At 41.7% G+C, this 25,710-nt stretch overlaps 1 protein-coding gene across 7 annotated transcripts in view; it reads left to right on the top strand.

The window, feature by feature from the left end:
- The first annotated feature begins 1,228 nt into the window (after positions 1-1,228).
- MYRIP (myosin VIIA and Rab interacting protein) overlaps positions 1,229-25,710 on the top strand; it is a 213,203-nt gene continuing 188,721 nt past the window's right edge. For 6 of the 7 annotated variants that reach the window (XM_032106168.1, XM_032106149.1, XM_032106123.1 and 3 more), the window contains exons 1-2: positions 1,229-1,452; positions 18,855-19,004. In XM_032106168.1, the coding sequence (XP_031962059.1) occupies positions 18,895-19,004 (110 nt within the window). In that variant the 5' untranslated portion in view covers positions 1,229-1,452; positions 18,855-18,894. The remainder of the gene's footprint in view (positions 1,453-18,854; positions 19,005-25,710) is intronic. The other variant, XM_032106134.1, reaches the window with a different exon arrangement.

Genomic DNA, 25,710 nt, shown 5'->3' with positions numbered 1-25,710 from the left:
GCCATGTCATGTTGCTCTTGAAAAAATGTTACTGCTGAAAATAACTGGTTCCTTTTCTTGTTTTCATTTAAAGAAGTAAAAAGTTTCTTCTGTTTGGGAAACATCAAGACATGTATTTACCTATAGATGTGTTTGGGAAATACAAAATGGTGTTTGATGCAGAGTACTTCCTAAAGTTGTTTTTGTTTGTTTGTTTTTTGTATGCACATTTAAAATGAATGTGATGTTTGCCTCACAGAGTGGCACCCATTTTACTAACACAGGCAAGTGTAGGTTAGCATAGAAGTAAACGTTTGCTAAACCAGTTTATTTGTAATACCGTGAAATTAATGTAAACAAAAATACTCTCCTAGAAAATATTTTCTTTGAAAACCTGCCAAGATTTATTGAATTCATCTGTCTTGACAGAGCACTTCAGCTGAGATCAAATAAACCCATACCTTGCAGTGAACAGCTGCAGCTATTTTAAAATGAAGTAAAGCAAGCATGGAAAAAGAAAAAAAAAAACGGGAACGACAAATAACACCAGGGGGAAAGTAATTAGCCTAATACAATACAATCTGCAGTGATTCAGGACATAAAAAAGCGCTTCCACGTTACAGCGATGACTCACTGATGAGCTAAACGACTGACCAGGCCGCACCTTCCTTATGACTACCCGATGCGCCGCATCCATATGGCTGGAATTCTCGCCTGTTCCCAACAACCGGCCTCTCTTTTCCTTTGCTAGACACCCGCCACGGGCGGCCCGCACCACGGCGGGGCCCAGACAGGCACCGCCTGGCAGCACCTGTGCCTCTCCCGGCCAGCTGGAGCTTAAGTGGCGCACGGGCCGCAGGTGTCCCCCCGTCCAGCTGGCGTGCCAGCGGCGGGCGGCCCGGGGGCACACACCGCGGCGGCGGGAGCCCGCTCGTTGCCTGTCGGGGGCGCAGCTTTAGGGATGGATGCGCACTGGGGCGCGGGCGGGGGGAACGCGGAGGTGCGCGCAACTCCCGCCCCTGCCGGGCGCGCCGCCCCCGCCCCCCGCCCGTCCCCTTCCCGGCGATTGGCGGCAGCGCCCGAGCAGGTGCCGGTGCGCGGCGGGAGCTGCCGCCGCCGGCACCGCAGCAGCACTCGGTGGCGCGTCCGGCGGGGTGGGGAGGGCTGAAGGCGGCGGCGACGACAGCGACAGCAGCAGCAGCAGCAGCAGTGGCGGCAGAAGCGCCAGCAGCAGCAGCAGCAGGAGGAGACAGCTGCTCTCGCCTTGCGCCGGCCGGTGCGGAGCGGGACCGGGGCACCTGTGCCCGGCGGCTCCGCGTAGGTTGTGCCCGGGGGCCGGCGCCGGGCGGCCGCAGACCCCTCCGTGCATGAGCGACGGGGCGCAGCCGCCGGCGGTGGCTCTGCCCGTGCCCCGAGCGCGGGGCACTTCCTGCCTGCCTGCCATTGTGGTGCAGCCCTCGCACTTGGCCGGGGGTGAGTACGGCCGGGGGCGCGGCCGCCGCCCCCCGCGGGCCGGGACTGGGCCGGGCTGGGGGCTCCCCCGCCGCGGCAGCGCGGGGCCGGCCGGCGCCGTGGGGCGGCCTGCGGCAGGGCCGTGGTGCGGGGCCGCAGCGCCCGTCGGGGGCGGCCGGGCTCGGACCGTGGGGGGGCCCCGCGCCGCTGGGGAGGGGTCGGGCGGGGCCGGGTGTCGGGGCGTGCTGGTGGCCGAGGGGTCGCCGCCCTCCGCGGTGTTCGGGGGCGAGGCGGGCTGCTGCTCCGCGGCAGCGCGGCATTAGGCTCTCCTTTAATTACCGGACAGATGTCTGAGCAGCTTCGTGGTGCTCTGCTGACAGCGTGGCTATTCGAGCGCTGTCACTGCAGTGCATCATCATCGTTATCACTGGAGCGCTTTAGTCTTGATCAACTTCCCCGGGAGCCCGGGGAGGGTTTCAGCGTGGCGCTGCCGCTGTCCCCGTTTCATGCGAGCATCCCGCCACGCTGCGCTTGTAATTTATGCCTCAGACAGAAGCAGCGTGCGTTTTCCTAGTATCAAGGTCAGTTTATCGTAACTGCTGAGGAAAATACCATATGGCTCAGACTGACTTTTCTTAGGGAATCTAATTAAGTAGGAGCCTGTGTTGTGCTGGGATTTGTGTTATGTTTCAGGCAAGCGTAACCGAATTAGATTGCAAAATGCCTTAGAGTGTGCGTGCGTCCCTCCTCAAGCATGTTTGTGAGGACATTAACTGTAACTAGCAATCTGTTTTGACATACTATGCTTTTTGCCTTATACCTACCATTTTACTATTTACTGCGTTTCTGAAAATGTGGGTAGCTGCCTTGCTATGGAGCCAGGAGTTTTTTAGAATAGGCACAGCAAAGATTTTAGCAATAGAGGTTTTTACTCCTTCCTCTTATAAGCCTTCTGGAAGGCTAGGGAGAGAGAATGGAGGGATAGTTAGTCTAGTTCTCACATTACCAGACATCTTTCTGATTTTGACAGACCTATTGTCAAACTGGAGAGGATTTTATAGTTGCTTATTTATGGTGATAGCTGTTTTCAGTGAACTGCATTGAGACCATTAAGTCTCTGCTGTTAAATGTCAAACAGTAGTGTTTGCCGCTTAATTCTACTTTTAGAAAGTAAACAGAGCTGTACAAAAAGCAGAAGATGCTGCATCTTGTACGTAGTCCCTCAGGCTACTGCCTTACCCATCGTTACTCAGGTATCAGATTGTATCAGAGTATATTTACTGATGCCTTATGCCCAAGCATCTAAAAATGTACTTGGCAGTTCTGTAGCCTTCCTGGGGAGTTTGTCAGGTAACGTAGTACAATGCAGTTAGAAACAGGGGAGTATAATTTTCAATACCTGTGGTACGTTAATTGCCAGTAGTGAGAATGCACGCAAGTCAATTCCAGCCCGGTAACCCTCACGGGGGTGAAACATACTTACAGCACTACGCCCTGTGACAGGATTTGCCTCTTAGACCAGCTGCCTGTTCAAATGACACAGTATTGTCCTTTCAGGCAGGGTAATGCTTTTTTGTCTTCGTCTGAACCAGTGATGTCTGGATCTAGAAAACTAAGTTAAAACTTTCAATTTTTTTCCTGAGGTGGTTTCTTGCTTCCATGCTAACCTGATGAATACATCTGAGTGCATTACATAGAGTGTACCCAAGTATATGAACGCAGTAGGAATTCACCTTTCTTGCTTCATACTTGCAGTAAACAGAACACTTGAAGGGCTTGTATTTAAATGAAGAAAAAAAAAATCCCCAAAGTATGCATGGGTGATGATGAAGAAAGGCTGTGTGTACCAAGTGCACTATTGTTCATAAACAGTACATCTGTATGAAAATGTGACTCCTTTGTATTGCTGCCAACATTAACATGCCCTATTGTTATAAGACTGGAAACTGTGGTTTGGCAGCATAAACCACCTTAACTTGCCCTTGGAAAGCTGGACAAGTTGAAAGAAACTAGTTGAATACAGTTCCATGAAAACCATAGGGACAGCTTTTCTCATTGAGAAAACCCATTGAATTGTTGGAGTGGATTAATGCTGCCTTCCCGTGGAATGCTTTATTCACCTTCCTTTTGGATGCAGGTAGATTATTTTTTTAGAAAGATTCTTAGGGATAATAAAGGCTTCTGGCTTACCTGTGAACCACTGACAGCCAGAGAATAAACCAAGTTTCTTATATTCAGAGATTTATAGCAGCTTACTTTCAGAAGAAGCATTTAGGGCTTAAGGGATAAGGAATTTGACTTTTTGGTGTGAAGTGAAGCACACCATGCTATTCCTCAGTTTACCAAAAAAACTTTACCTTTACGATATAATCGGGGAATTTTACAGAAGGGCTGAATACAATGTAATTTGATAAGACTTCAAACGGTGGTCTAGTTTTGTGCGTCTCTTTTTGAGATTGGTCAAAGATGCCTATATCCAAAATTTTGTGAATTTACAGAAACCCAAGAGAAAAACCTCCTATACATGTCTGATATACCAGTAATTTCTGTTGTTCATATGGTAGACTAGTGATTACAATGTGCCTGCTATTTAACTTTCAGTTAAAACATGCTATTTTTTTTTTTAACAATCTTGTAGAGAAATGTCCTGCTGTATTTTTTTAAAACTTCATTTTCAGTAAATAAATATTATGCTTGACATTCTGTGCCCTGAAAATAAATAAAGCACACTGTAGTGGAAAGCAGTTTAATGAACCACCTTAGCAGCTTTATTGTAGAGGAAGAGAGTATAAAGACTGCAGGGGTTTGACTGGTCAAAAGCTGATATCAGCATTATTGCAATAATGACAGATTTTTAGATCTTATGGATACTATTCAGGGAATAGGAACACAATAAATTTCCAGGCCAATATGCATTAAATTTCAACAGCACAGCTATATATATGTATATATTATACTTCTTCAAGAATGTTACGCTAGGAAACCACCTCATCTAGCAAGTTTTTACTGACCAATTAGCCCCTGAACTGAGTAAAAGAAACAAAATGTCTTGTTACTTTTTATTACCTTTATGCTTCACTTACCTTTTGATCCATTGACCATCATAAAAGGAAAAACTAATATTGGTGTTTGGTGTCAGATTATTGGAGTTATTACTATCTACTGGTTGTTTTAAGATATAAAGCATTACCAGAGGAAATGAAATACACATTCTTCAAGGCTAAGTACACCTCCAAACAAAACATCACCTATTGGGGTGGAGCTGACTACTGTGGAGATTAATCTTGAGACACTTTCAATGACATTGTCTCCACTGGCTCATGGTAATCAGTTAAATAGTTTTCTAGAGTTTTGCTGGCGTTGACTGGAAGCAGGGAGGCAGCTCTAGCCTGTCCTCTTGCTGAACACCCAAGCTGAAGTTCTGCTGTGGAGCACTTCAAGAAATTCGTTCTGGACTCTTCCTTGCAAAATGTGCTGCTTATTGATGGAGAAGTATAAATGGCGCAGCTACAGTTTCTGGATTAAGTCTGTTTAAAGGGTGCTGAGGTAATGTTCTGTAGAAAGTGAAATGTAGTATCTTCTTGTGATAGCAACCTGAAGTGTAAAGTCTCATTCAAAGGCTGTTCAAGTTCATGGCATTCCCACTGTCTTTAATGAGTCTTGAAGCCAGGCAACAGCCTGAAATCTTTGGGGTTTTTTAATAATAAAACAATCCCTTCCCCAGCACCCTCCACCTGTCTCCATGCAGGATAATAGGTGGTTCTGCTGTTGTAAAGCAACTTTCTGCTCTTGGAGGAAGACAGTACATAATCTGTTGTTTTCTTTCTCTAAAGCAAAGAAAGCAAAATATGTTTATAACTTGTGGAATGAACTGTTCTGCTCTTGTGTGTTGGGTTGACCCTGAGTTGATGGACAGTCTTTAAGACCAATTACGCTTCTCACAATTTACATATTTAAACCACACAGAAAGGCGGGACTTCCCCTTTTTGGTCGGAGCTCGCCTGCTGGAAGGTGGGGGGGCTCCGAGCCTCACGGCCCCGCCGGGCCGGGCCGGGCCGGGGCCACTGCCCCTTTCCCCCTTTCTCAGCGCCACGGCACGGACCCTGGGTCGCTGGGGGGGACTGTCCCAGAGCCGCAGGCAGCTAAAACCAGCCATGGACTGCTCACAGCTAAACCCATCCAGCGCAGCTTCTGGGGACAGGCGGGTCCCTCTCCTCTCCATGCGGAGCCGGCGGAGCCAGCGGGAGCCGGCAGAGCCTCCTGTCTGCAGCCAGCACACTTCGTGCTGAACTAAAGAGGACACCGTGCAGCCAGCAGCACAGAGGGAGCGAGGCTTTCCCCACCGTAAAGCCCGAACAAGAACACCCTTCAACATGGCGGTTTCAGAGTCAGAGAGAAAGAGAAGTGAGTCACGTGGGACGGAGCTGGAAATGGCGACAGGAGAGAAGAGGGCGGTGCCGCAATTCTGGCGCGCAGCTTAAAAGAAACCTTCTTGCATGCCGTGGTAAGAAACCGTAATACCACAAACTGTTTGTCTCTTTAATCCAATGAAAGAACATGGGGGGATGGAGTATCCTCGTGTGCCTGTGAAGATTGTGAAGAATGCCTATGCCAGGCTATATAGAAGTAGTAAGAGGCTGTTAGAGACTTGTGGCGAAGAAAAGCCTTTGTGTGCAGGCCAAAAGAACTTATCCTTAAAAAGATGAATAACCCCATGTGATGGCCCATGTTTTGTAGTATGAATGAACTGTGAAATTCTTCATGGGAGAGATGTTCTACACACAGCAGACTGTTTGTTTCCGGGCGGGCCTGCTATTAGTGGCAGTTTGGGAACCATGTGCAACTGAAGGAAAACCTTTTCTTCCTTAAGCATAAGAGAAAAGATTTTTCAAGAACTGCAACACTGACTAACATCCCATGTTCTGTCATCCCTTGTGTGAGCTGGATAAAAGGAGAGGGGTGCTGGAAAGAGGGCGGGGGGGGGGGGGGGGGAATTTACTTTAATTTTGTTTTGTTGTTTTCTCTTTACTTTTAATTCTGTTAGTAATAAAGCTCTTTCATTGTACTGCAACTGTTTAAGGTTTGTGCCTGCTTTGCTTTTCTCCTAATTCTTATCTCACAGAAGAAAAATAAGTAAATAATGGATATTTTGAATCAAAACCACTACATTTAATTGCTGTTTCCGCCCGGTTTCGAACTCAACCCGCTACATCAATGGTGGAGAATGCGGGCAATTAATGAGCGCTGTGAGATGAAGATTAATTAGGAGAAAATAATAAGCAGAGCAAGTAGAAAGTTATAACATTAAGTAGAATAATAGAAGAAATTTGCTTTGTAGTAGTAGTAAAAATTCTAGGGGTGGCGGTTTATGGAATTTGTTTTCTTTTAGCTCTGGTTTTGCTATTTTAAGTAACTTTTGGATATGTAAATTTTAAGAAGCGAGGGGTGGAATGTGTTGGGTTGACCCTGAGTTGATGGACAGTCTTTAAGACCAATTACGCTTCTCACAATTTACATATTTAAACCACACAGAAAGGCGGGACTTCCCCTTTTTGGTCGGAGCTCGCCTGCTGGAAGGTGGGGGGGCTCCGAGCCTCACGGCCCCGCCGGGCCGGGCCGGGCCGGGGCCACTGCCCCTTTCCCCCTTTCTCAGCGCCACGGCACGGACCCTGGGTCGCTGGGGGGGACTGTCCCAGAGCCGCAGGCAGCTAAAGCCAGCCATGGACTGCTCACAGCTAAACCCATCCAGCGCAGCTTCTGGGGACAGGCGGGTCCCTCTCCTCTCCATGCGGAGCCGGCGGAGCCAGCGGGAGCCGGCAGAGCCTCCTGTCTGCAGCCAGCACACTTCGTGCTGAACTAAAGAGGACACCGTGCAGCCAGCAGCACAGAGGGAGCGAGGCTTTCCCCACCGTAAAGCCCGAACAAGAACACCCTTCAACATGGCGGTTTCAGAGTCAGAGAGAAAGAGAAGTGAGTCACGTGGGACGGAGCTGGAAATGGCGACAGGAGAGAAGAGGGCGGTGCCGCAATTCTGGCGCGCAGCTTAAAAGAAACCTTCTTGCATGCCGTGGTAAGAAACCGTAATACCACAAACTGTTTGTCTCTTTAATCCAATGAAAGAACATGGGGGGATGGAGTATCCTCGTGTGCCTGTGAAGATTGTGAAGAATGCCTATGCCAGGCTATATAGAAGTAGTAAGAGGCTGTTAGAGACTTGTGGCGAAGAAAAGCCTTTGTGTGCAGGCCAAAAGAACTTATCCTTAAAAAGATGAATAACCCCATGTGATGGCCCATGTTTTGTAGTATGAATGAACTGTGAAATTCTTCATGGGAGAGATGTTCTACACACAGCAGACTGTTTGTTTCCGGGCGGGCCTGCTATTAGTGGCAGTTTGGGAACCATGTGCAACTGAAGGAAAACCTTTTCTTCCTTAAGCATAAGAGAAAAGATTTTTCAAGAACTGCAACACTGACTAACATCCCATGTTCTGTCATCCCTTGTGTGAGCTGGATAAAAGGAGAGGGGTGCTGGAAAGAGGGCGGGGGGGGGGGGGGGAATTTACTTTAATTTTGTTTTGTTGTTTTCTCTTTACTTTTAATTCTGTTAGTAATAAAGCTCTTTCATTGTACTGCAACTGTTTAAGGTTTGTGCCTGCTTTGCTTTTCTCCTAATTCTTATCTCACAGAAGAAAAATAAGTAAATAATGGATATTTTGAATCAAAACCACTACATTTAATTGCTGTTTCCGCCCGGTTTCGAACTCAACCCGCTACATCTTGTGATGAGTTTTATCTCTTCTGAAACTAATACAAGAGCTTCTTTTCTTATCAGGCATTACTTGAGGGACAGAAGATGTTTTTAGTGGGGTTTTCTTCTGCCGCTTTTGAGCTGTATGAACAGGACTTTGTGTCCCAGGGTAATCCAAAAAGGAAAGTGCTGGTTTGTGCTATTATGATTAATTGCTACAGCATGGATGTGCAGTGTATGATTCAAGTGCTGTTGACAGAGATGCAACTAGCACTGACCTGAAATACCTCAAATTTCAGAAGCGTACCTATTTTTCTAACCACTGTTAATCTTGCAAGAAGTTGATTCCTTTCTTTTCCCCTTATGAGAACTGGTCCTTTTGCCCCTCAGAGATCATCCCCAGGAGTGTTTGGTGTACTTTTCTGGAAGTTCTTTCAGTGCTTGCATCTAGCTGTCATAAGTGCTTTGGTATTTGTTTGACAGACCGTGACTTGGATTTAAGTTAAATCATAGTGTGTGAATTGGAGCACCATCAGGTTTCAAAAACAATTAAAAGAGCTTTGGGAGGATTCAAAAAGGTGATGTTGTTTTTCACTATCTCAGCTTGTCTTGATCTAAAAGTCAGTGACAAAATTTGTCCATGTGTTGATTGCTGCAAGCACAAAAACCATGGGTTGAGTCCCAAATGAGAAGAAAGCAGTTCACCTCTAGAGGAGGATAAGCCTGATTATTCCATCTCCCACACTTCTTTTCTAATGTTTAGTGGTGAGGTTTCATATTCCTGCTGCAAGGTAGTATTACAGGTCAAAAAGAGGCAAATCATTGGAAATACTGTGGACTTAGGTTCCACACATGATTAAGTGAGGAGCCCTAGTTAGTTCCTAAAGATGATGGCTTGGTTATGCTGTTCAAGTAGTAAATTATGTTGGACTTTAAAAGGTGCCTGTGCTAGCTGGATGATTCCCTGAACCTGTAAGAGGATGAACTTCAACTAAAGGAGCTGTGACACTGCTCCAGTTTGGATCCAAGTATCAGTGAAGCAGCAGTCAAAACTTGACACTGAAGTTGGCCTTTGAACTCCAGAAAGTGACTCACTGTGTCTTATGCTTGAATATAAAAATTCTTTATTTGTATAAACTTATGATCCAGAACTTCAGATTTGTGTTTATTGGTCTAGTTTCAGGTTATCTCCATGTTGTGCAGTGTAAATATAAAAAAAAATCAGCCAAACACTGGTCCAAAGCAGAGCCTCTTTTGAGCACAGTGTGGAGTTGGTCCCAGTGTCAACAAACGAATCCATTAACTCCTCCACGTGACAGATTAACCCAGCTCCTTTGGTTTGCAGAGGCTTTTTCCAGCTCTGGCTCTATTTTACTCTTGTTTTATGCCACTTGAAAAATGGTTATCTAAACAAACCAAAGACAACCTGCTCCTGAAATCCTTTTTTCAGTGCACAGGGCTTAAGTTGTGTGTCAGCCAACTACAGCTCATCACGAAGTCTCAGTGAAATGGGACATGTGGCTTTATACATGTCACTTCATTGTTGTATCTCTTATGATCCTTGCATCTTCAAGGATAAATCAGGGTTAGAAGCATTTTGCACAGTGTGTCACAGTGAATGTGGAAGGCACAGTCTTAGGAACTTATTTTAGCTTTTTATTTTGTTAAGTTACTTGCTAATCTGTAAAATTCAGTAATTTGCAGTGGGGTTTCCTGTCAGTGGTTTGAATTAACAGTAATTTACTGTATTAAATTTGTTTTCACATCTGGCAGCACTAGAGAATACTGCCTCATTGTGGCAACTGCTGTTGGAAGCATTTTCTTACTTCTAAAAATAGAACTTTTGTCCCTCTTCTAGTCCTGTAGGAAGATTCTCTCAGTGAAAGTTTAGCTCTTGGATAAATCTTAATGATATGTTCATGGGTGGTATTTCACAAGAGGGATGAGGGATATCAATTAGTGCAAGAGATGTTGTGAGAAAAATATCCATTTTACTGTGTAGGATATTTTAAGTATGCCTGTGGTATGTTTGCGTATTGGTTGGATTTTATATTATGGATATTTTGGTAGCAGTCAAGCAATCCACACTTAATTGTTTACTTTTGTATTTGGCATGGATTACTCACAGTATGTCTTTTAAGTTTTGATGAGTTTCTTAATTTATCATAACTCTTTTGCCTGGATTATTGAAAAGCGGAATTATATGCAGATGCAAAATGTGTAGTGCTTCCAGAGCTGATTGAGTTTTTACAAAAGTTTCACCTTTTCTCTCAGTGTTTTTTTTCCATATTAAAGATGTTAATAACTCAGATGAGAAGGCTTATCATCATTTAACTCAATAGTGATACTTTGGCATCTTGAAGTTGTAAAAGTTATCATAGTGGACCTATTTTCTTGGTTAGTTTGTTGAATGTTATCTGTAGGAGGCTCCTCTCTAGTTGTTCTAACACATAGTGACTGCTGTGGTGCTGGGGAAGGCATTTAACTTTGAAATACATACTTGTCACATGCTGCTCCACAGCTTGTACAGTAGTGGAACTTCTGTATCATTTGGTTGCTTCAGGTCATACAAAAACCAGGATGCTGGCATCCGAAATAGGGATCTGCACAGTAGTATCACAGAATGGGTCCGTTTGGAAGGGACTATCTGGTCATCTGGTCCAACCTCCCTGCTCAAGCTTGGCCATCCTAGAGCACATGGCACAGGATTGCATCCAGGTTGTTCCTGAGTACTCCTGATGAGGGAGACACCACAACCTCTCTGGGCAACCTGTTCTAGTGTGTGGTCACTTGCTTGAAAAAGCTCTTCCTCATGTTCAGGTGGAGCTTCCTGTGCATCAGTTTCTGCCTGTTTCCTCTTGTCTTATTGCTTGGCACCACCAAGAAGAGCCTGGAAACATCCTCTTGGCACCCTCCCTTCGGATACTTAGAGACATTGATGAGGGCTCCTCTCATTCATCCTTTCTTGAGGCTGAACAGGCCCAGCTCCCTCATAGGAGGCCCAGCCTTTCCTCATCAGAGAGGTGCTTCAGTCCCTTAATCATCTTTGTAACCCTGCACTGGACCCACTTCTTGAGCTCCATGTCTCTCTTGAACCCAGGAGCCCAGAACTGGACATAGCATCCCAGATCTGGCCTCACCAGGCCTGAGTAGAGGGGCAGGATCCCCTCCTTTGGCCTGCTGGCTGCACTCTTCCTAATGTACCCCAGGACACCATTGGCCTTCAGGGCCACAGGGACACTCTCCTGACTCACGGACAGCTTGTTGTCCACCAGGACCCCCAGGTCCTCCACGGAGCTGCTTCCCAGCAGTTTGGCCCCCAGCCTGTGCTGGTACATGGGGTTATTCCTCCCCAGGTGCAAGACCCTGCATTTGCCTTTGTTGAATTTTGGACAGGTCTGCTCTGCCCATCTCTCCAACCTGTCGAGGTCCTTCTCAAGGGCTGCACAGCACTCTGGGGTACTGGTCACTTCTCCCAGATTTGTGTTGTCAGTGAACTTGCTGAGGAGTCATCTGCCCCGTCATCCAAGTCACTGATTGATAAGTTAAATAATATCCTCAGTTGTATTCTCTTATACATTCCTCCACAAGAAGGGAGATAAATAATTGAGCCTTCCCAGACTTAATATGGCATTGAACCTGAGTTTTTCTGGGCGCAAGTACTAGACTGGTATTTCATATATTTACACTGGTAAAGTGAGTGCTCACTTCTCTGCCTGCCTCTTAAAATGGGACAGAAACCCAGCAATTCTTTGAAGGAACCAAGAAGTATTCACCGTTTCTTTCATCTCCCTTCAATCCGTGTGGCTCATTTGAGGGCCATTGATTGTGAAAGGCTGGGACTACAGGTGTCTCAGGAAAAGGTTGTGGCATGTGTAATGCAGCAGAGGTGGGTGAATGTATTTTTGCAGTCCTCACTCTTGAGCTAATGCTGAGAGGAAAGGTAGGAGTACAAATGAGCTTTTTGTTTAGTATTCTCTTCATACTGGCTCAAGCTTAGAAAGTACAGTGTGAAGCCTGAATTTCCAGGTGTGCTGGTTTGTGTTTTGATGCAAAGGTGGAAGAAGGGGCATAACTCAGTTCAGTGGCTGCTGCGCTCTCTGTGCAGGGAATCTGGGTACATAGCATTAAGGTTTTAGCCCCCCTTTGCAGGTTAGGCATTCAAAGGGAAGCCCTTGCAGTCTTGTGCTTACAGACGTGCAAATTTCTAGTTGTATTGGACTCTTTGGGATCAGTTGCATTCCCTAAGTGCACACGCTGGCTTTCTTGCTGGCCTGTGATGATTTGCTCTGGAGGTGGTTGACAGTCCGATACAGTAATGAGCTGAATTTCATGCTTTAGATTGAAGGCACATGGAGAAGAGGCAAATCATCCAAGATAAAATTACGTGTCAGCACATTACTGCTCCAGTTTTGTCTTTTTCTCCAAGCTGTCTTCTTCATTTCTGGAAGAGTGATAGTCAGTCTCACACAATCAGAATACTGTCAGACCCATCATCTTGACTACGCATTTTTCCATAAGACAGTTGCTACTAAATAGAGAAAATAGAACTGAACATGGTTTGCCTAAATTCAGCATAAACAGTGGAAGAGGAGACTGAAGTAAAATGAGAATATACACTAACTGGAAATCCAGTTGCTGAGAACTATGTGCTATCAGTATGTGCCAGATAACCTATGATCTTTAGCAGCTGTGGGGACAAATTTTGGATAAGACTTTCCTCTAGCTCAGTTTAGCAGAGAAGATTATTCTGGTCAATCAATTTAGTTTTTGTATCACATTTTGAATTCCGAATGGGATTTATACTTGTGTATCAGTTGTAGGCCTGATACCTAAATATAAAATAATCATCTGCTTATTCAGATTCTCTTTTTAATATGACTTTTTTGAACCATCAGTGGTAGATGACAGAAATTACGTCCTACAGTGTTATCTTTAGTGTTTTCTAAATTTTTTTTTCTATTTAAATAAAATGGCTTCTATTTTTTTAGAAACAGTTTTATATGCTGTGTTCTGCCTTTGGGAGAGTGCTATCCTTAGATGAGAGTTGCCGTTCTTTCTTGAATGGAATGTGACTTCAGTGAGATTTTTAATTTTGTGTCATGGTTTAACCCCACAGCGCTGTACCAGCTACTAAGAAGAAAATGAACTCTATCCCAGCTGTCACCAGGACATTCCGCTGTTTCATATTCAGTACTTAAAATAACATAAAATATAGAAGCAAGAAGAGTGTGAAACTCATGTTCCTAAATAGATTAAAATTTAAAACCATGCAGTACTAGCCTTTGACCTGTGAGGTTTACAATTTCACCCATTATAGTATATTCCAGCACTCTTTTAGACAAATGTACATATAATTATTGTGATAACTTGCATTAATAAGGAACATTTCTCCCAGAAGGAACTGAATGATCTTCATGTTTTTTTTTAAAACCTGCTGCTTTACCCCTTACCCTCCCCAGTGGAACAAATGTAACTTTGCTCAGAAGCTTGCCAGCTGTTGGCCTTGCTTTTTGCAAATCTCACGTAAAATTAGTCCAAGGCTGAAAGGAAGATTATTTTTTTTTTTGCTTTGGTTATAGACTAGGAAATATGTGCAGTAAAACACAGTTAAAATCAGTGTGGGTACAAAGAATAACATCCTCTTTCAGATCTTTGTCTTACATCTCATTTAAAATGTGATACACGAGATACAAGTCCCATGTTGAAGTCAGGTGAGCTGTATTTAGTTTTTCAGTCAAAGGGGTGGCTTTTTATATTTCTGATGAGTAGATTTTCCCTCTTCTTACTTTGAGACATTTGTTCATTTCTAGTGTAGAGAGAGGAATACCCAGTGGTTTTTGTGCAGCTTCTGGACATTCTTGAAGTTTAAAAAAGATTAAGAAATTTGTGGCCAATATTAATTATGCCTCATTTTAGACTTAATGATGTGCTAGCTGGAGTAGAAATTAATTTAGACAGTGATGTTTTTTAAGTGTTGGGTTTTAGCTAAAGTCTGTTTTGTTCAAGTGTGTTGACGTAACTCAAAGCACTATTCAGACCCTATTTTTGTCACCTTATATTTGTCAAATAAAGTGTGTGACATTATGTAATTTATATGCTAAATGTTGTGACATCTGCATAGAAAAATTAGCATAATGACCTCATGTGGGCAACTTCTTTTGGACAGTTCAGTAAACAAAACTTTTTAAAATATGAGGGGTGGTGAAGGAGCTGTGTTGAGGACAAAGTGCTTGTCTTCCTCTTTGGCTTAGAGATGTGACTGTCTTGTTGTATGATTTAAAAGAGAAAAATGTTCACCAGTAAGATTATACAAGGAATTTCTTGTAGTGCTGAAAGAGTTCTGGAAAGAATGACAAGAACGATTGAGCAGTATTATTTGGGTTCTGAAAGACTGCTGAAGGAAGAAAAGATGAGCTTGCTGGTGACAGAATCAAAGATCTAATTACTTGTAGGTTTAATCTTCTTGATTTTCTACCTAGAAAATATAGACGTGGTAGAGTAGCAGAACAGAATAGAAAAACTCTGGTGAAAAGTTTGGTTGCTCTAAAGCCGAGACCATGTGGGGGAAAGATACTCTGTATGAAATATTTCAGTTGCAAAGAACTGGGTTGAAGGAGTTTGTGGTCTTGGTTCCTCAGTTACCACATTCCATCAACGCACATAAGCAGCATTTTAAAGCAAAACTTACACTGTGTTGTGGAAACCGGTGACATCTTGATTACAAATGTGCTCAGAAATGGAAAGAATTTTAGAATATTCTTGTTTGGGGAGCTCTCTTCCAGATACACACTGGTGTACACAGATATCCCCAAAGCCTTCTCTTCTCCAGGGTGAGCAGTGCCAGTACCTCCAGCATCACTGCCTGTGAAAGTTGCTCCAGTCCCTTAACCATCACTGTGGCCTTAAGTATCTTTCTTGTTCTGGGGAAGCCCAAACTGGACACAGGATTCTAGATGCAGCCTCACTAGTGCTGATTGTTTTGCTACTGCATAAAACTAAGAGGTCTGTGTTGTACAATATTCAGGGTGACCATTTGCATAATTAGCTTTATAATGTGGTTCTTTGTTAAGCAGAGAATCTGTCTTAAATATTAGTTGGCACTTAGCCCACAAAACTTTTTTTTTTTCTCCCCACCCTCCCAGTAATGCTAATCATCTGCTGAGACTCCAAGTCCAAACAGCTTAGCTGTCATGTGGGTGACTAGGAAATGCACTACTTGCCCTTTTTTCTTGTGTTGATGCCCTTGTCCGTGTTAAAATTCACAAGCATTGCGTTCAGTTCTTGAAAAGCATTTAATTTGCTTATTTTTCTTTTTGTTTGGGTTTGGTTTTGTTCTTAAGGTTTAATTCAAGAAAGGTTTTCAATGTGGAAGTTTTTAGATTTTAAAATAGACTGTCAGGAGTGCTAAGATTAGAGTATTACTCAAACAATACCCAATCGTTTCTTGTAAGCGTAGGCTTTCCTGTTGCAGTGTTTTAATTTGTTGAGCAAAAGTTTTCTAGGGAATGATACTATTCCTTGTAAAGTCTGTGAGATCACCGATTTTGTATTCAGTTTGAGATTTACCAAAGAATTACTCATGAAGGCAACAACCTGAACAGCCTCATGTAAGTTATTTTAACTGAAGCCGGAAGTTATTTTAGTCCGAGAAGCTATTTTGTTGTCTAGTTGGGGGTTTTTTTAAGTGTAACTTGTTACATTTCCTCTAGAGGATTTGCCATTGTGAATTTCCAAAATGCATAATCTGGATCTACCACAAAAAGGACATTTGAGAATTGTTTATAAATATTTATAAACTGCTGTGATACTCCCAGATCAGAGGTGATTTAGTAATGTGATGAAAAATTATTTCCTGGGAAGAAACACAGAAGTTCCTTAGATGTTAATGTAATATTGGAATGCAGACTGAGAATACTATAGAGAAATAAACCACATGAAAATCAAAAGTTAAAGGTGCTTGTGATTTTAAAGCATATATACTTGAAATTAAGTCTTTGCCAGCCTCAGAAAATCAGAGGTGGTGGGGCTGCCCACTTATTCCCAAATTTAGGGGTAAATTTCCCCCTTCTAATACGCACTCACAAACAGCAGTGGCAGCTGAATCCAAGGGGTAATTTTCTTTACTGATGGACCAGTTTGCATGTGTGAAAAAAGATTATTTATTTTTACACCATTTCCAAAAGGATTTTGATGAAGACCTGAAGGGAGAACTTATTATGAAAATGTTAATTACAGTTGTTAACTTGATGCTCGAGATACTAGGAGATCAAAGATGGAATTCCAGTTACCTTCATCATCTTGTGTCCCAGAAGATTGTAGCCCTAGCATGAAGGTGCCTCTACTGGCATCAGGAATTGCTTAAAAAAGTTTTATTTCCTTTTATGTTGTATCCTGTATTTTCCCCTTCAGTGTATGTGTGTGAAAAAAATTACTTGGAAAAGTCCTGCTTACTTCCCCATGGATGTGGCTTTCCTGTAGTTAAGCCCTTCCATGCTTTTAGAAAGTCAGAGGCGCCTTTGCACCCCAGTGCTTTGTGTGGGAAGAGCTGAGCAGATATCCCACAGCTGAGCAGATATCCCAAAGCCTGAAGGGAAGGATGTGTCCCACGGCACTTCATGCTCTGTGTTTGAGCTGCAATGTGAGTGTAACCTCAGCAAGCCCTTCTTTACCTTTTCTTTTGCTTGCCAGTGCTCTGTGAGGTTTTGGTACAAGGACTGTAGGTGAAAGGACAGAGGAAAATCTTAATATTCTGGTGAAAATTTTGAGAAGATTTATGAACCTGTGTGGCATTGAAAAAAAATCTTGCCAGTTGTTCCTCGCTGTGTTCTAGCCAATCTTTAACATATATTCTTGGTCTTGCAAATGTGATTAATGAAGACTACATATAGTCCTTAGTTTCTTTGGCACTTTTCTTGTACACAAATCAGTGTAATTTTTTTTAGAAGTACATTTTTATAGCCATTATTAAATATTCGTTGTTATCTTCCTTGGTAGATTCAGAGTCAAGCCAGAACACTGTGACTTTTTTTTTTTTTTTTTTGCTGTATGGTAAGCATGTGTCTTGTTGGAGGAATCTTGTCATCTTGATTTCACCTAAGCTTGTATTACCATCTGCTTGGTTTTGGTGAAATGTTGTTTTCTTGAACAAAGAGTTTTCTAAATTTCATGGATAGCCTAACCAAAACAGAAAAAATAAGCAGGGCCCTCCTTCTGTGTGGGTGTGTTTTTCTTGTTTGAAGAGTGGTAATCAGATGATTGTAGGAAGGTAAATATTGTATTAAAAAAACCCCCAGCAAGCTAACAAAAAACCCAAACAAAACCCAACCAACCACATGCCACATCATTATGTGAGTAGCAAATGAATTGTTATGTTTAGAAAATAAAGCTGATCTTTTTTCTTCCATGCTTCTACTTGCTATAGTACTTGGTGCACTTAACTGTATGCCATAGCAGTGTTCCTTAGAGGTGGTTTTTTTTTGGGCCAGAACCAGCTTAGTTGCTTTGCATAGCCTCATTCACTCGCCACTCACCATGGACGAAGAGGCAGTAAGAGTTGCCTCCTCTATATAGTGTAGGAACCATAGCATGTTCATGGTTATATGCATTGCTGGGAGCTCATAGCAGAGGTTCAGAAACTGTCTCATGCTTCTGAATCCATAACACAATGCGGACATGGACACCTCATGATTGCCCAAATAATTGCATAAATCAAATGACAAAAGTAAATACTGAGAGCTGAATTTACTAGAATTCAATTAAATGAGTAAAAGCCATGAGAAAATAAATTAGAACAAATTTCATTAGTGAAACTTAATGGACCAAGCTCTAGTTCAAACCTTATTGTACATTCAATTCATCTATAATATTAACTACTACTTTTTCTCCTCCAAATATGGGAAATAATGATACAGTGATGATAGTGACATCTAAATCTTTCCAGTCACTCTGGAAAATGCATTTGAAATTAATGCTTTTTTAAATGGTGTTTTAAAATAATTCCTGTTTTCTCGGTTGGCAGTATAAAATAGTTTTTGAGTGTTACAGCAGAGTATGTTCTCTGTTCATACACAGTCACAGGGACCGCACTGCAAACAGTTTTATAAAATCATGGCATAAAATCTTGAGAAATGTCTAAACCTGATTTGACCCGACTTAGTTTAAACATGTTCCTTTTTGAGAGCAACACTGAGGTCTGTCCTCAACATCTCTTAATATCCCAAAAAATGTATCTTTTCTATTTACATTTAAGTGGGAGGTGATTGCTTTCAGTGCATGGAACCTGAAAAATAATTCTGAAATGAACCCTTCAGGTTGTACCAGGGAAGCTTAGATTGGATTTTATGAGCAATTCCTTCACTGTAAGGGTTGTCAAGCATTGGAACAGGCTGTCTAGGGAAGTGGTTGAGTTGCCGTTCCTGGAGGTGTTTAAAAGATGTGCAGGTGTGCCACTTAGGGACATGGTTTAGTGGTGGACTTGGCAGTGCTGGGTAATGGTTGGACTCAATGTAAAAGGTCTTTTTCAGCCCAAAAGAGTAAATTGTTTTCTTTTCTGATGTTTTCGGTATCAACTTTCTTTTTGTTGGGCAGATGTGCTTGTGATCTCAACACACTTGTGAAAAATATGAGTGCTTTCAATTTATTTTTCTATTTTATTTTCTGTTTCTGATTTCAGATATTCCTTATAGTTGTTCATATCCAGGACCCAGTGTATAATGGGGAGAAAACTGGACCTTTCTGGCTTGACTGATGAAGAAGCAGAGCATGTGCTCCAGGTGGTTCAGCGAGATTTCAGCCTTCGTAAGAAAGAAGAAGAAAGGCTGAGGTAAGGATAAAAACAGGATTAAAAATACTGGTCTATTTTGATTGTTACAAACTGGCTTTGGAGGAAACCAGAGAACACAGCTTTTTTGTGGTGTTCTATGCATTAATAATCATTCCTGTCACAGAAGCAAGAAATATTCAAACTCCTTCACATGAATTCAATTATTGAGTAGTAATTAATTTTTGCATTTAGTCTATCCTAGATTATACCACAGCAGTGGTCTCTAAATCACCTGTGTATATATCCTGGGTAGAGGCTAAGTAGTGTTTGATGTAGCAAAATCAAAAGTTTATCTTAAGGGAATTTTTTGCCTGCTGTAGTCAGTTCCCTTTTTTTTTTTGACTCAGAAACTTTGTCTGCATGCAAACATCTCAAAGTGGAGAAATTCAACCCATCTCTTTCCCCTGAAACAGTTAAAGGGATATGTTATCCATTGTATTGAGTTAACTTTGCTTTCAGTAGTCTGTGTACAAAATGATCACAAACAGAAATAATCCAGAAGAAAACAGTTGGAACCTGTTGGCAAGGTAGCTGAGGAAATTCGGTGACAAGGGGACTACGGATAGAGACCTGAATTGGTAGATGCAATATTTTTCTTTCTAGTTTCAACAATGTTTCCTTGAATTATTATGCCTGGTTTTTTTATTACCTTCTTTGAACACATCATTATTTTTTATCTAGAATGCTCTCTATGTTGGCAAATGCACATTCTCTTGCTGTGCTACTCGTATCTCAGGCATCATCTCTTTCTTTTTTGTTTAGTATCAAACTGAAGTCAACAGAGCAGGAAGATGACTGAAATCAACAGAAAACTAGGCATATATACTATGTGCAATTGAAACTGAGAGGAATCCTGTCTCACCTGGAACATTAGGAGCACAAAATGTGTCTTGCAGCATAGGCCTAATTCAATTTTGACATGCTGTGTGAGTTCTTTCTTGGGTTGGGAGTGCAAGCTCGCTGCAGGGAGAAAAACTGGATGAGGATGGCACACAGAGGTTTGTTTGGTTTTCTGACTGTTTGTTGTACCATGAGTTGTTCTGATTACTTTGGTGATTTTTCACAACACAGCCAAGAGATTCTGGAAACACTTTAAGGAGGGGTAGTGCGTGAGCTTTCTCTGTCTTTTTATACTGTGACTGGTTGTATCTTACTGGAGCAAGCATACCGCGGTTAGGAAGTGCTGGGGCTTCTTGCCTGTTCCATGCAATAGATCCACAGTGGCAGGAGGAGGGGGAGGGATGGAAGACAGGCACACGGAAAACTGGCCAGAAAGCCTGGATAGATAAAATTTTTGCTGGCGTTTGTGTTTTGCCATTTTGCTACTGAAGTTTTTCATGAGACTTAATTGAATGATCACAAGTAGAAAGCTGGTGTGAGAAGACAGCTAAAACACTGGAAAGGTAGGAGAAACACATGGATGCAACTCAGCTTGTATGTGAGTATGTATTTCAAGTATTTATGACTTTTTTCTTCTTTCAAAGTTATGCCTTTTGCAAGTATTAAAGTATGTTAGAGTGCTGCAAATAATGAGCTATACTGACAAAGTAAAAGTTCTGAAATTCAGCTGATATTTAAGATATGAATTTAAGTAGTTTTAATGACACTAAAAATTGCCAGTGAAGTTCAAGGCTTACTTCTAACTTAAAAGCTATGACTTTTTTTTTTTTTTTTCCCTTTTTTAAATCAAGCTACTTCGGTTGGTTTTGGTTGCTTGGTTTGCAACACATTTTTTTGTCTTACTATGTGATTGAAAATATATAAGAAAATTATATGATCTTGCTATAGATAGATTTTTCAGCTTGTAAGAAAAGAGATTAGATCTGCTTTGATCTTCTGGGCTCTATTGTGTTTGTGTTTAGAATGTTATCAACTGGCAAAGTTTACAGTATAGTTTCACTTTAGAAGTGAAACCCTGTAAGGCTTTGTAATCTTTTCTAAGATAAAAAACCTGGCACATGTTAGACTTCTAGACTTCTTTTAACAAATTCAAAACCAAGCTATATCTGAAGGTATGGTTTTGTGTTTCTTTTTTTCCTTCCTGTAATTAATTTGAGGTAGTAGCATTAGACTTTAAATGGAACTGTTGAAGTTTTTGCATGTGATATTTTTCTTAAAATAGGATTTCTATATAATTCTTGATATCATAGATAGTTTTATTTTTTGGTGCTTTTCCCCACCAAGATTTAAGTAGCTCTTTCACGTATCTCTCTCTGTATTATTCCCATTGACAACAATTTTTTCTAAAGATCAAGAATTACTTAAGGGAATATAGGATCAATTTCCCCTGTATCAGGAGAATAATGAAAGCTAAAAAAACTGTGAGTGGTTGATAACTTCAATTTTCCTTTGCTAGTGGCAGCTGAACAATTAACTAGCAAGAAGTGAAGCTTATCTTTACTTCTAATAAATGTTTTTAAGGTGATAAAGTAAAATGACAACCGTTTCAGAGCTAACAGTCCAATGTTTTTTATAATATTGCTGGTTTTACATGTTAATTTAGTTTTCCATATTCTGTAAACAAAATGACATATTGTATGGAGAAACCATACTGATGATCTGCATTTTCTCCTGCAAAGCTGTTTTGAATTTCTCTGCAGTGAGGTTTTTTTTGCAGTGGTTCTCTAATTTAAGTCTTCCTCAGAACTTTGATCTCCTACTGTTATCAGACAGGTTGCTCTTGTACATTTTGTGAAAAAAAAAATTAGTTGGCTACAACCAGTAAGATAACAGTAAGATAAAAATGTGTACACGTTTAGTGAGCAGAGTGGTTGCTTTATTATGCCTTACTGCTTCATATTGGTTTAGCTTCTTTTTTTACTAAGGCTTTCAGCCTGATATGAGATTAATAAGATTTACTGTTCTTTGTCACTTTTTCACCCATTATCTTTCTATTTTGATTACATGTTCATTTTGTTCTTTGGCAGTAGTGTTATGTTTTTATTTACTTCAGTGTTAGCATAGTCACCCAGAGCCATTGTGGCTAAAATTATAACAACAACTGTAAATAGATGGGCTGAGTTTACTGTGAATCGATTGAAGCAGACAAACCAGGCAGATCTGGCATAACTAGGAAGGTGATTGGTTTGAGTTTCTTGGTGTGTGTGCTCAGGACAACCTTGTGTACAATCCCTTCTGCCACTGAAGCTCTGCAGGCTGTCTCTGGGCTCCTGGGACACTAAGAAATCATAGGTAGCTTTTTGAGGAAGTTGTCTGGACATGCTAATGATTTGTTTCCTCATGTACAGATTTATTAATCTTGAATTTCAGACTGCATGCAGCTGCAGAATGTCAGCAGTGGGAAAGATAGGGCTGGGTTGAGGGTTAAACAGCTAATATTTTGCTGTGTATAACATCTTTGTCATATGTGCAGTTTGGGAGGGATTGTGTACTCTTTATTAAATTTTTTTTTTCTAAAGAAATGACAGAGGAGAGATAATAAGAGCTTCCAAAGCCAAATGTGTGTTTGTGAGGTAGGCCTTTATACATAAACAGGCGTGTAAAAGTGTTTGCTGTCTTTTATTTGTTGCCTGCTTATTTAGTTCTCAAGACTAAATGTACCACTGTTTATTCTCCTCCACTGTGGGCAAAATCAAGTCCTCCTTTGGCTTTTTTTTTTTACAATTACTACTGTATTTATAAACATGTGTATCCATTTGTTGTAGGTCAGGAATGCTGAGAAATCAAGGTGTTTTAAATAAGTGAAATTATAATTTCACAGAAAATAATTGATGGATCATCTTGTTGTGGTGGATGTTCCTGATCTTTTATGTTTTAGCCATGTGGACAGGTTAAAAAAGGGCTGGTCTGATTCTGAATTTAACATTCAGAATGACTGCAAAGGGAGGAAAATTATAAGGGCAGAAGGGTTCAGGCATAGAAAGGGCTCAGTGCTGATCAGCTGCAAGAAGAGCAGATGCTTTGCCTGTCAGCAGCTACTTTACTTTGGAGGCCATGGTTGGAGTGACTTAAGCTGTCCTTCTGTAATCATTGGCTAAGAAAAGTTTCCATCACCATAGTGAATGCTGGATCAGCCATTTGCATGGTGGTATTCTGGTGGTAAACCTTAAAAACTTGCGTTGGGCAGGGATGAAAAATGCTTCTTTGCAGGCAATGTGATTCTCTTTTGTTTAAACCACTGCTGTTAATCACCACTGCTGAGAAAATGTATTTACAAAGGAAAACTACTGACCTTCTGGTGCCACATGGATATGTGATCATAACACATTAACAATTAATATACTTATGTGGGGTTTGCTGGAACAGCACAAGGAAAGTATTGAGAATGACTGTTCCTGACAGGAAGAAACATCACATTGTCTTGCTTGGTATTGTGTCTTTCCTAGCTAGGTTGCTGAATATCAGCTTTGCTACCTGTATTCATACAGTCACATTTTCAGGTGTAGTAAAGACAAATGCAGCAATTCATTATCAGTTTTCCAGAAGTGTTTTATTTGCAGAAAAAAATGAGGTGCCTGTGCTCACTGGCAGGCCCTCTCTACTCTGGTTGTTCTAATTACCTTTTTAGCCAAAGAATGGGTAAGGGATTAGACTAGAGCCTTGTGTAGAATATTATGAAAGGGTTTAAATTGCTTTTGCCTACTGTCTTCTTTTTGCTCCTTTTGCAGCATATCCCATTGTAGAATGAGTAGGCCTGTGAAGAGGCTTCTGAAGAAACAAATTCTCATACCTGACAAAATTCAGAAACCAGTTTGACAGTTTCTTGTCAGACTACAGTAGATTTCAGTGTTTTTACAGTATGTGTCATGGGTCTTGTAGTGGATAAAATATTGAACTCCTTCCAAAGCTGGCTAATCAAAATATTGTCAGTGTGAGTCATATCAAACTGGCAAAATGCCAGGACAGACATTTGGGTAGCTATCTGTTGATTCTACATATCAGTTCTTGTTTGTCCTTCCTGTGGCAGGCTTGTATCAAATACCTTAAACCAAATAAAAGCCAAGCAAGAAAAACCCCGGTCTTCCTTCTCTTCCTCACCTCCCCAAAAAGCCATTTTGTAGCTATTTTCCTAGTCAGGAAGGAACAGGAGATTGGTCTCATTGTGTCAAGCATCAGAGTTCCAGCAGATGAACTTCTGATCAATACCTTATTGCTTGAAGTGATTTCATAAGGTCAGCCTTCCTGCCCTTCACTGTGATGAACAGTGTGGGGGAAGCCCGTTACTCTGACCTTTTCTTTTTTTTTTTGTTTTTGAGCAGGTAGTCACTGTTCTGCTTCCTGTGCCTGCTCATTAACTCCCCAAGGGATCCAGAGAAGGAGGCTGTGAAATACCACTTCATATCCCTGCTTCTGCCCATGACGCTTGAAAGGAAGGCCACTCTGTGCTGAGGAGAGTGGCTAGCACATCTTTAGGGGCTGTCCTGACAGACATGTTCTCTCCCTGTGATAAAAGGTCTTACAGCAGTTTACTCCTCTGAGAAAGTTGCTCTTTGTGATTCTCGTGTTAACACAGCTGCACACTTCTCCAGTGCAAGGTTCTGCTGAGCTGTCAAGAGTGTAGCACTCATATATCTAAAATTATTTTTGGGTGCAAGGAGTGATTCATCAGAATCATAGCTGCATCTAAATACATTCTTTTACTAGTGCTTTGACTTACAAAACAAGATTAAAACATATGTAGGGGTAGGGCACTACAGCTGTTTCCTGGAAGTAAGGGTTTATTAACAAGATTAAGAGCAAGACATCTTTTTTTTTATAGCTTATCACCAATTTTATTACATAAGGTTCCAAGATGCAAACCTGTTTTCTGTCTCACACAGACTGTCAGGATTAAGAGTTGTCAGTAACTGCATGTGTGTACTAGATGACTTACACTGTTACTGTGTAGCCCTCTCTCAACAGCTGTGTTTAATATTTTAACAGATATCCCTTAGTGGTGTTCTCAGGTCAGGATAGGTTGCTTATCAAAAAATGGCTACTTGGATGAATTCTGCATGAAAGTCAGATAGCTGGTGGTTGTTTTTGTTGCAGTCAGTAAGGAGGCACTTTAAAATGCATTTAGAAACTGTTACTTGCTTCTAATTTCAGGAAATATTGATCCAAGTGTGCTGCTTGCTATGGAATAATGCTGTGTTTGGGGTCAGACCAGGAAAGAGGTGTCTCAGCAATGATGCAAGGTCTTACCTCATGTGCTGTGCAGCAGCATTTTGTGTCCTTTCTGTGGTTTGCCCAAAACTCCTTGCTCTGACACAACAGGGTCCTGGTGCAGAGATGGTAAGTGTGTAGGTTCTGCTGACTGACATTGATCCCTGCCTCACCTGTAAGTGGAGAAAGTGATTGCGGCTGACAGGACAGTAGGATCTAGTTCATGCTTTACAAGAGAGAAATCAGGGCACTGGAAAGAATCTGGCCTTTGAAGCAAAGAACTTTCATCTGTTTTAAGTTATAGATTTGGGCCCGGTTTTTATTCTGCCTAATGGAGGAAAAAATGCCAGGGTACTTCCAAAGAGCAACTTACGCTTAGTTGCCTCTAAAACAAGCTCTGCGCACCTTGCTAGTGCATGCTTGTGACTATCATGGGAACCCACTATGACTGTTCTTGCCATCTGAATGGCATGAAGATGCTGTAGGAGAAGCACAGATGGAACTTCTCAACAAGTTCTTCCTGCCAAGTATTTGAATATAGGCAATTCCAGATGTGAGTTTTGGCTTTTTCAAGATGTGTTTACGAATGCAGTTACAACTG

The sequence above is a fragment of the Corvus moneduloides genome, chromosome 1, assembly GCF_009650955.1.
Source record: "Corvus moneduloides isolate bCorMon1 chromosome 1, bCorMon1.pri, whole genome shotgun sequence".
Classification (NCBI taxonomy): Eukaryota; Metazoa; Chordata; class Aves; order Passeriformes; family Corvidae; genus Corvus; species Corvus moneduloides.
The sequence above is the reverse complement of the archived record's forward strand: the minus strand, read 5'-3'. Positions and strand labels throughout refer to the sequence as shown.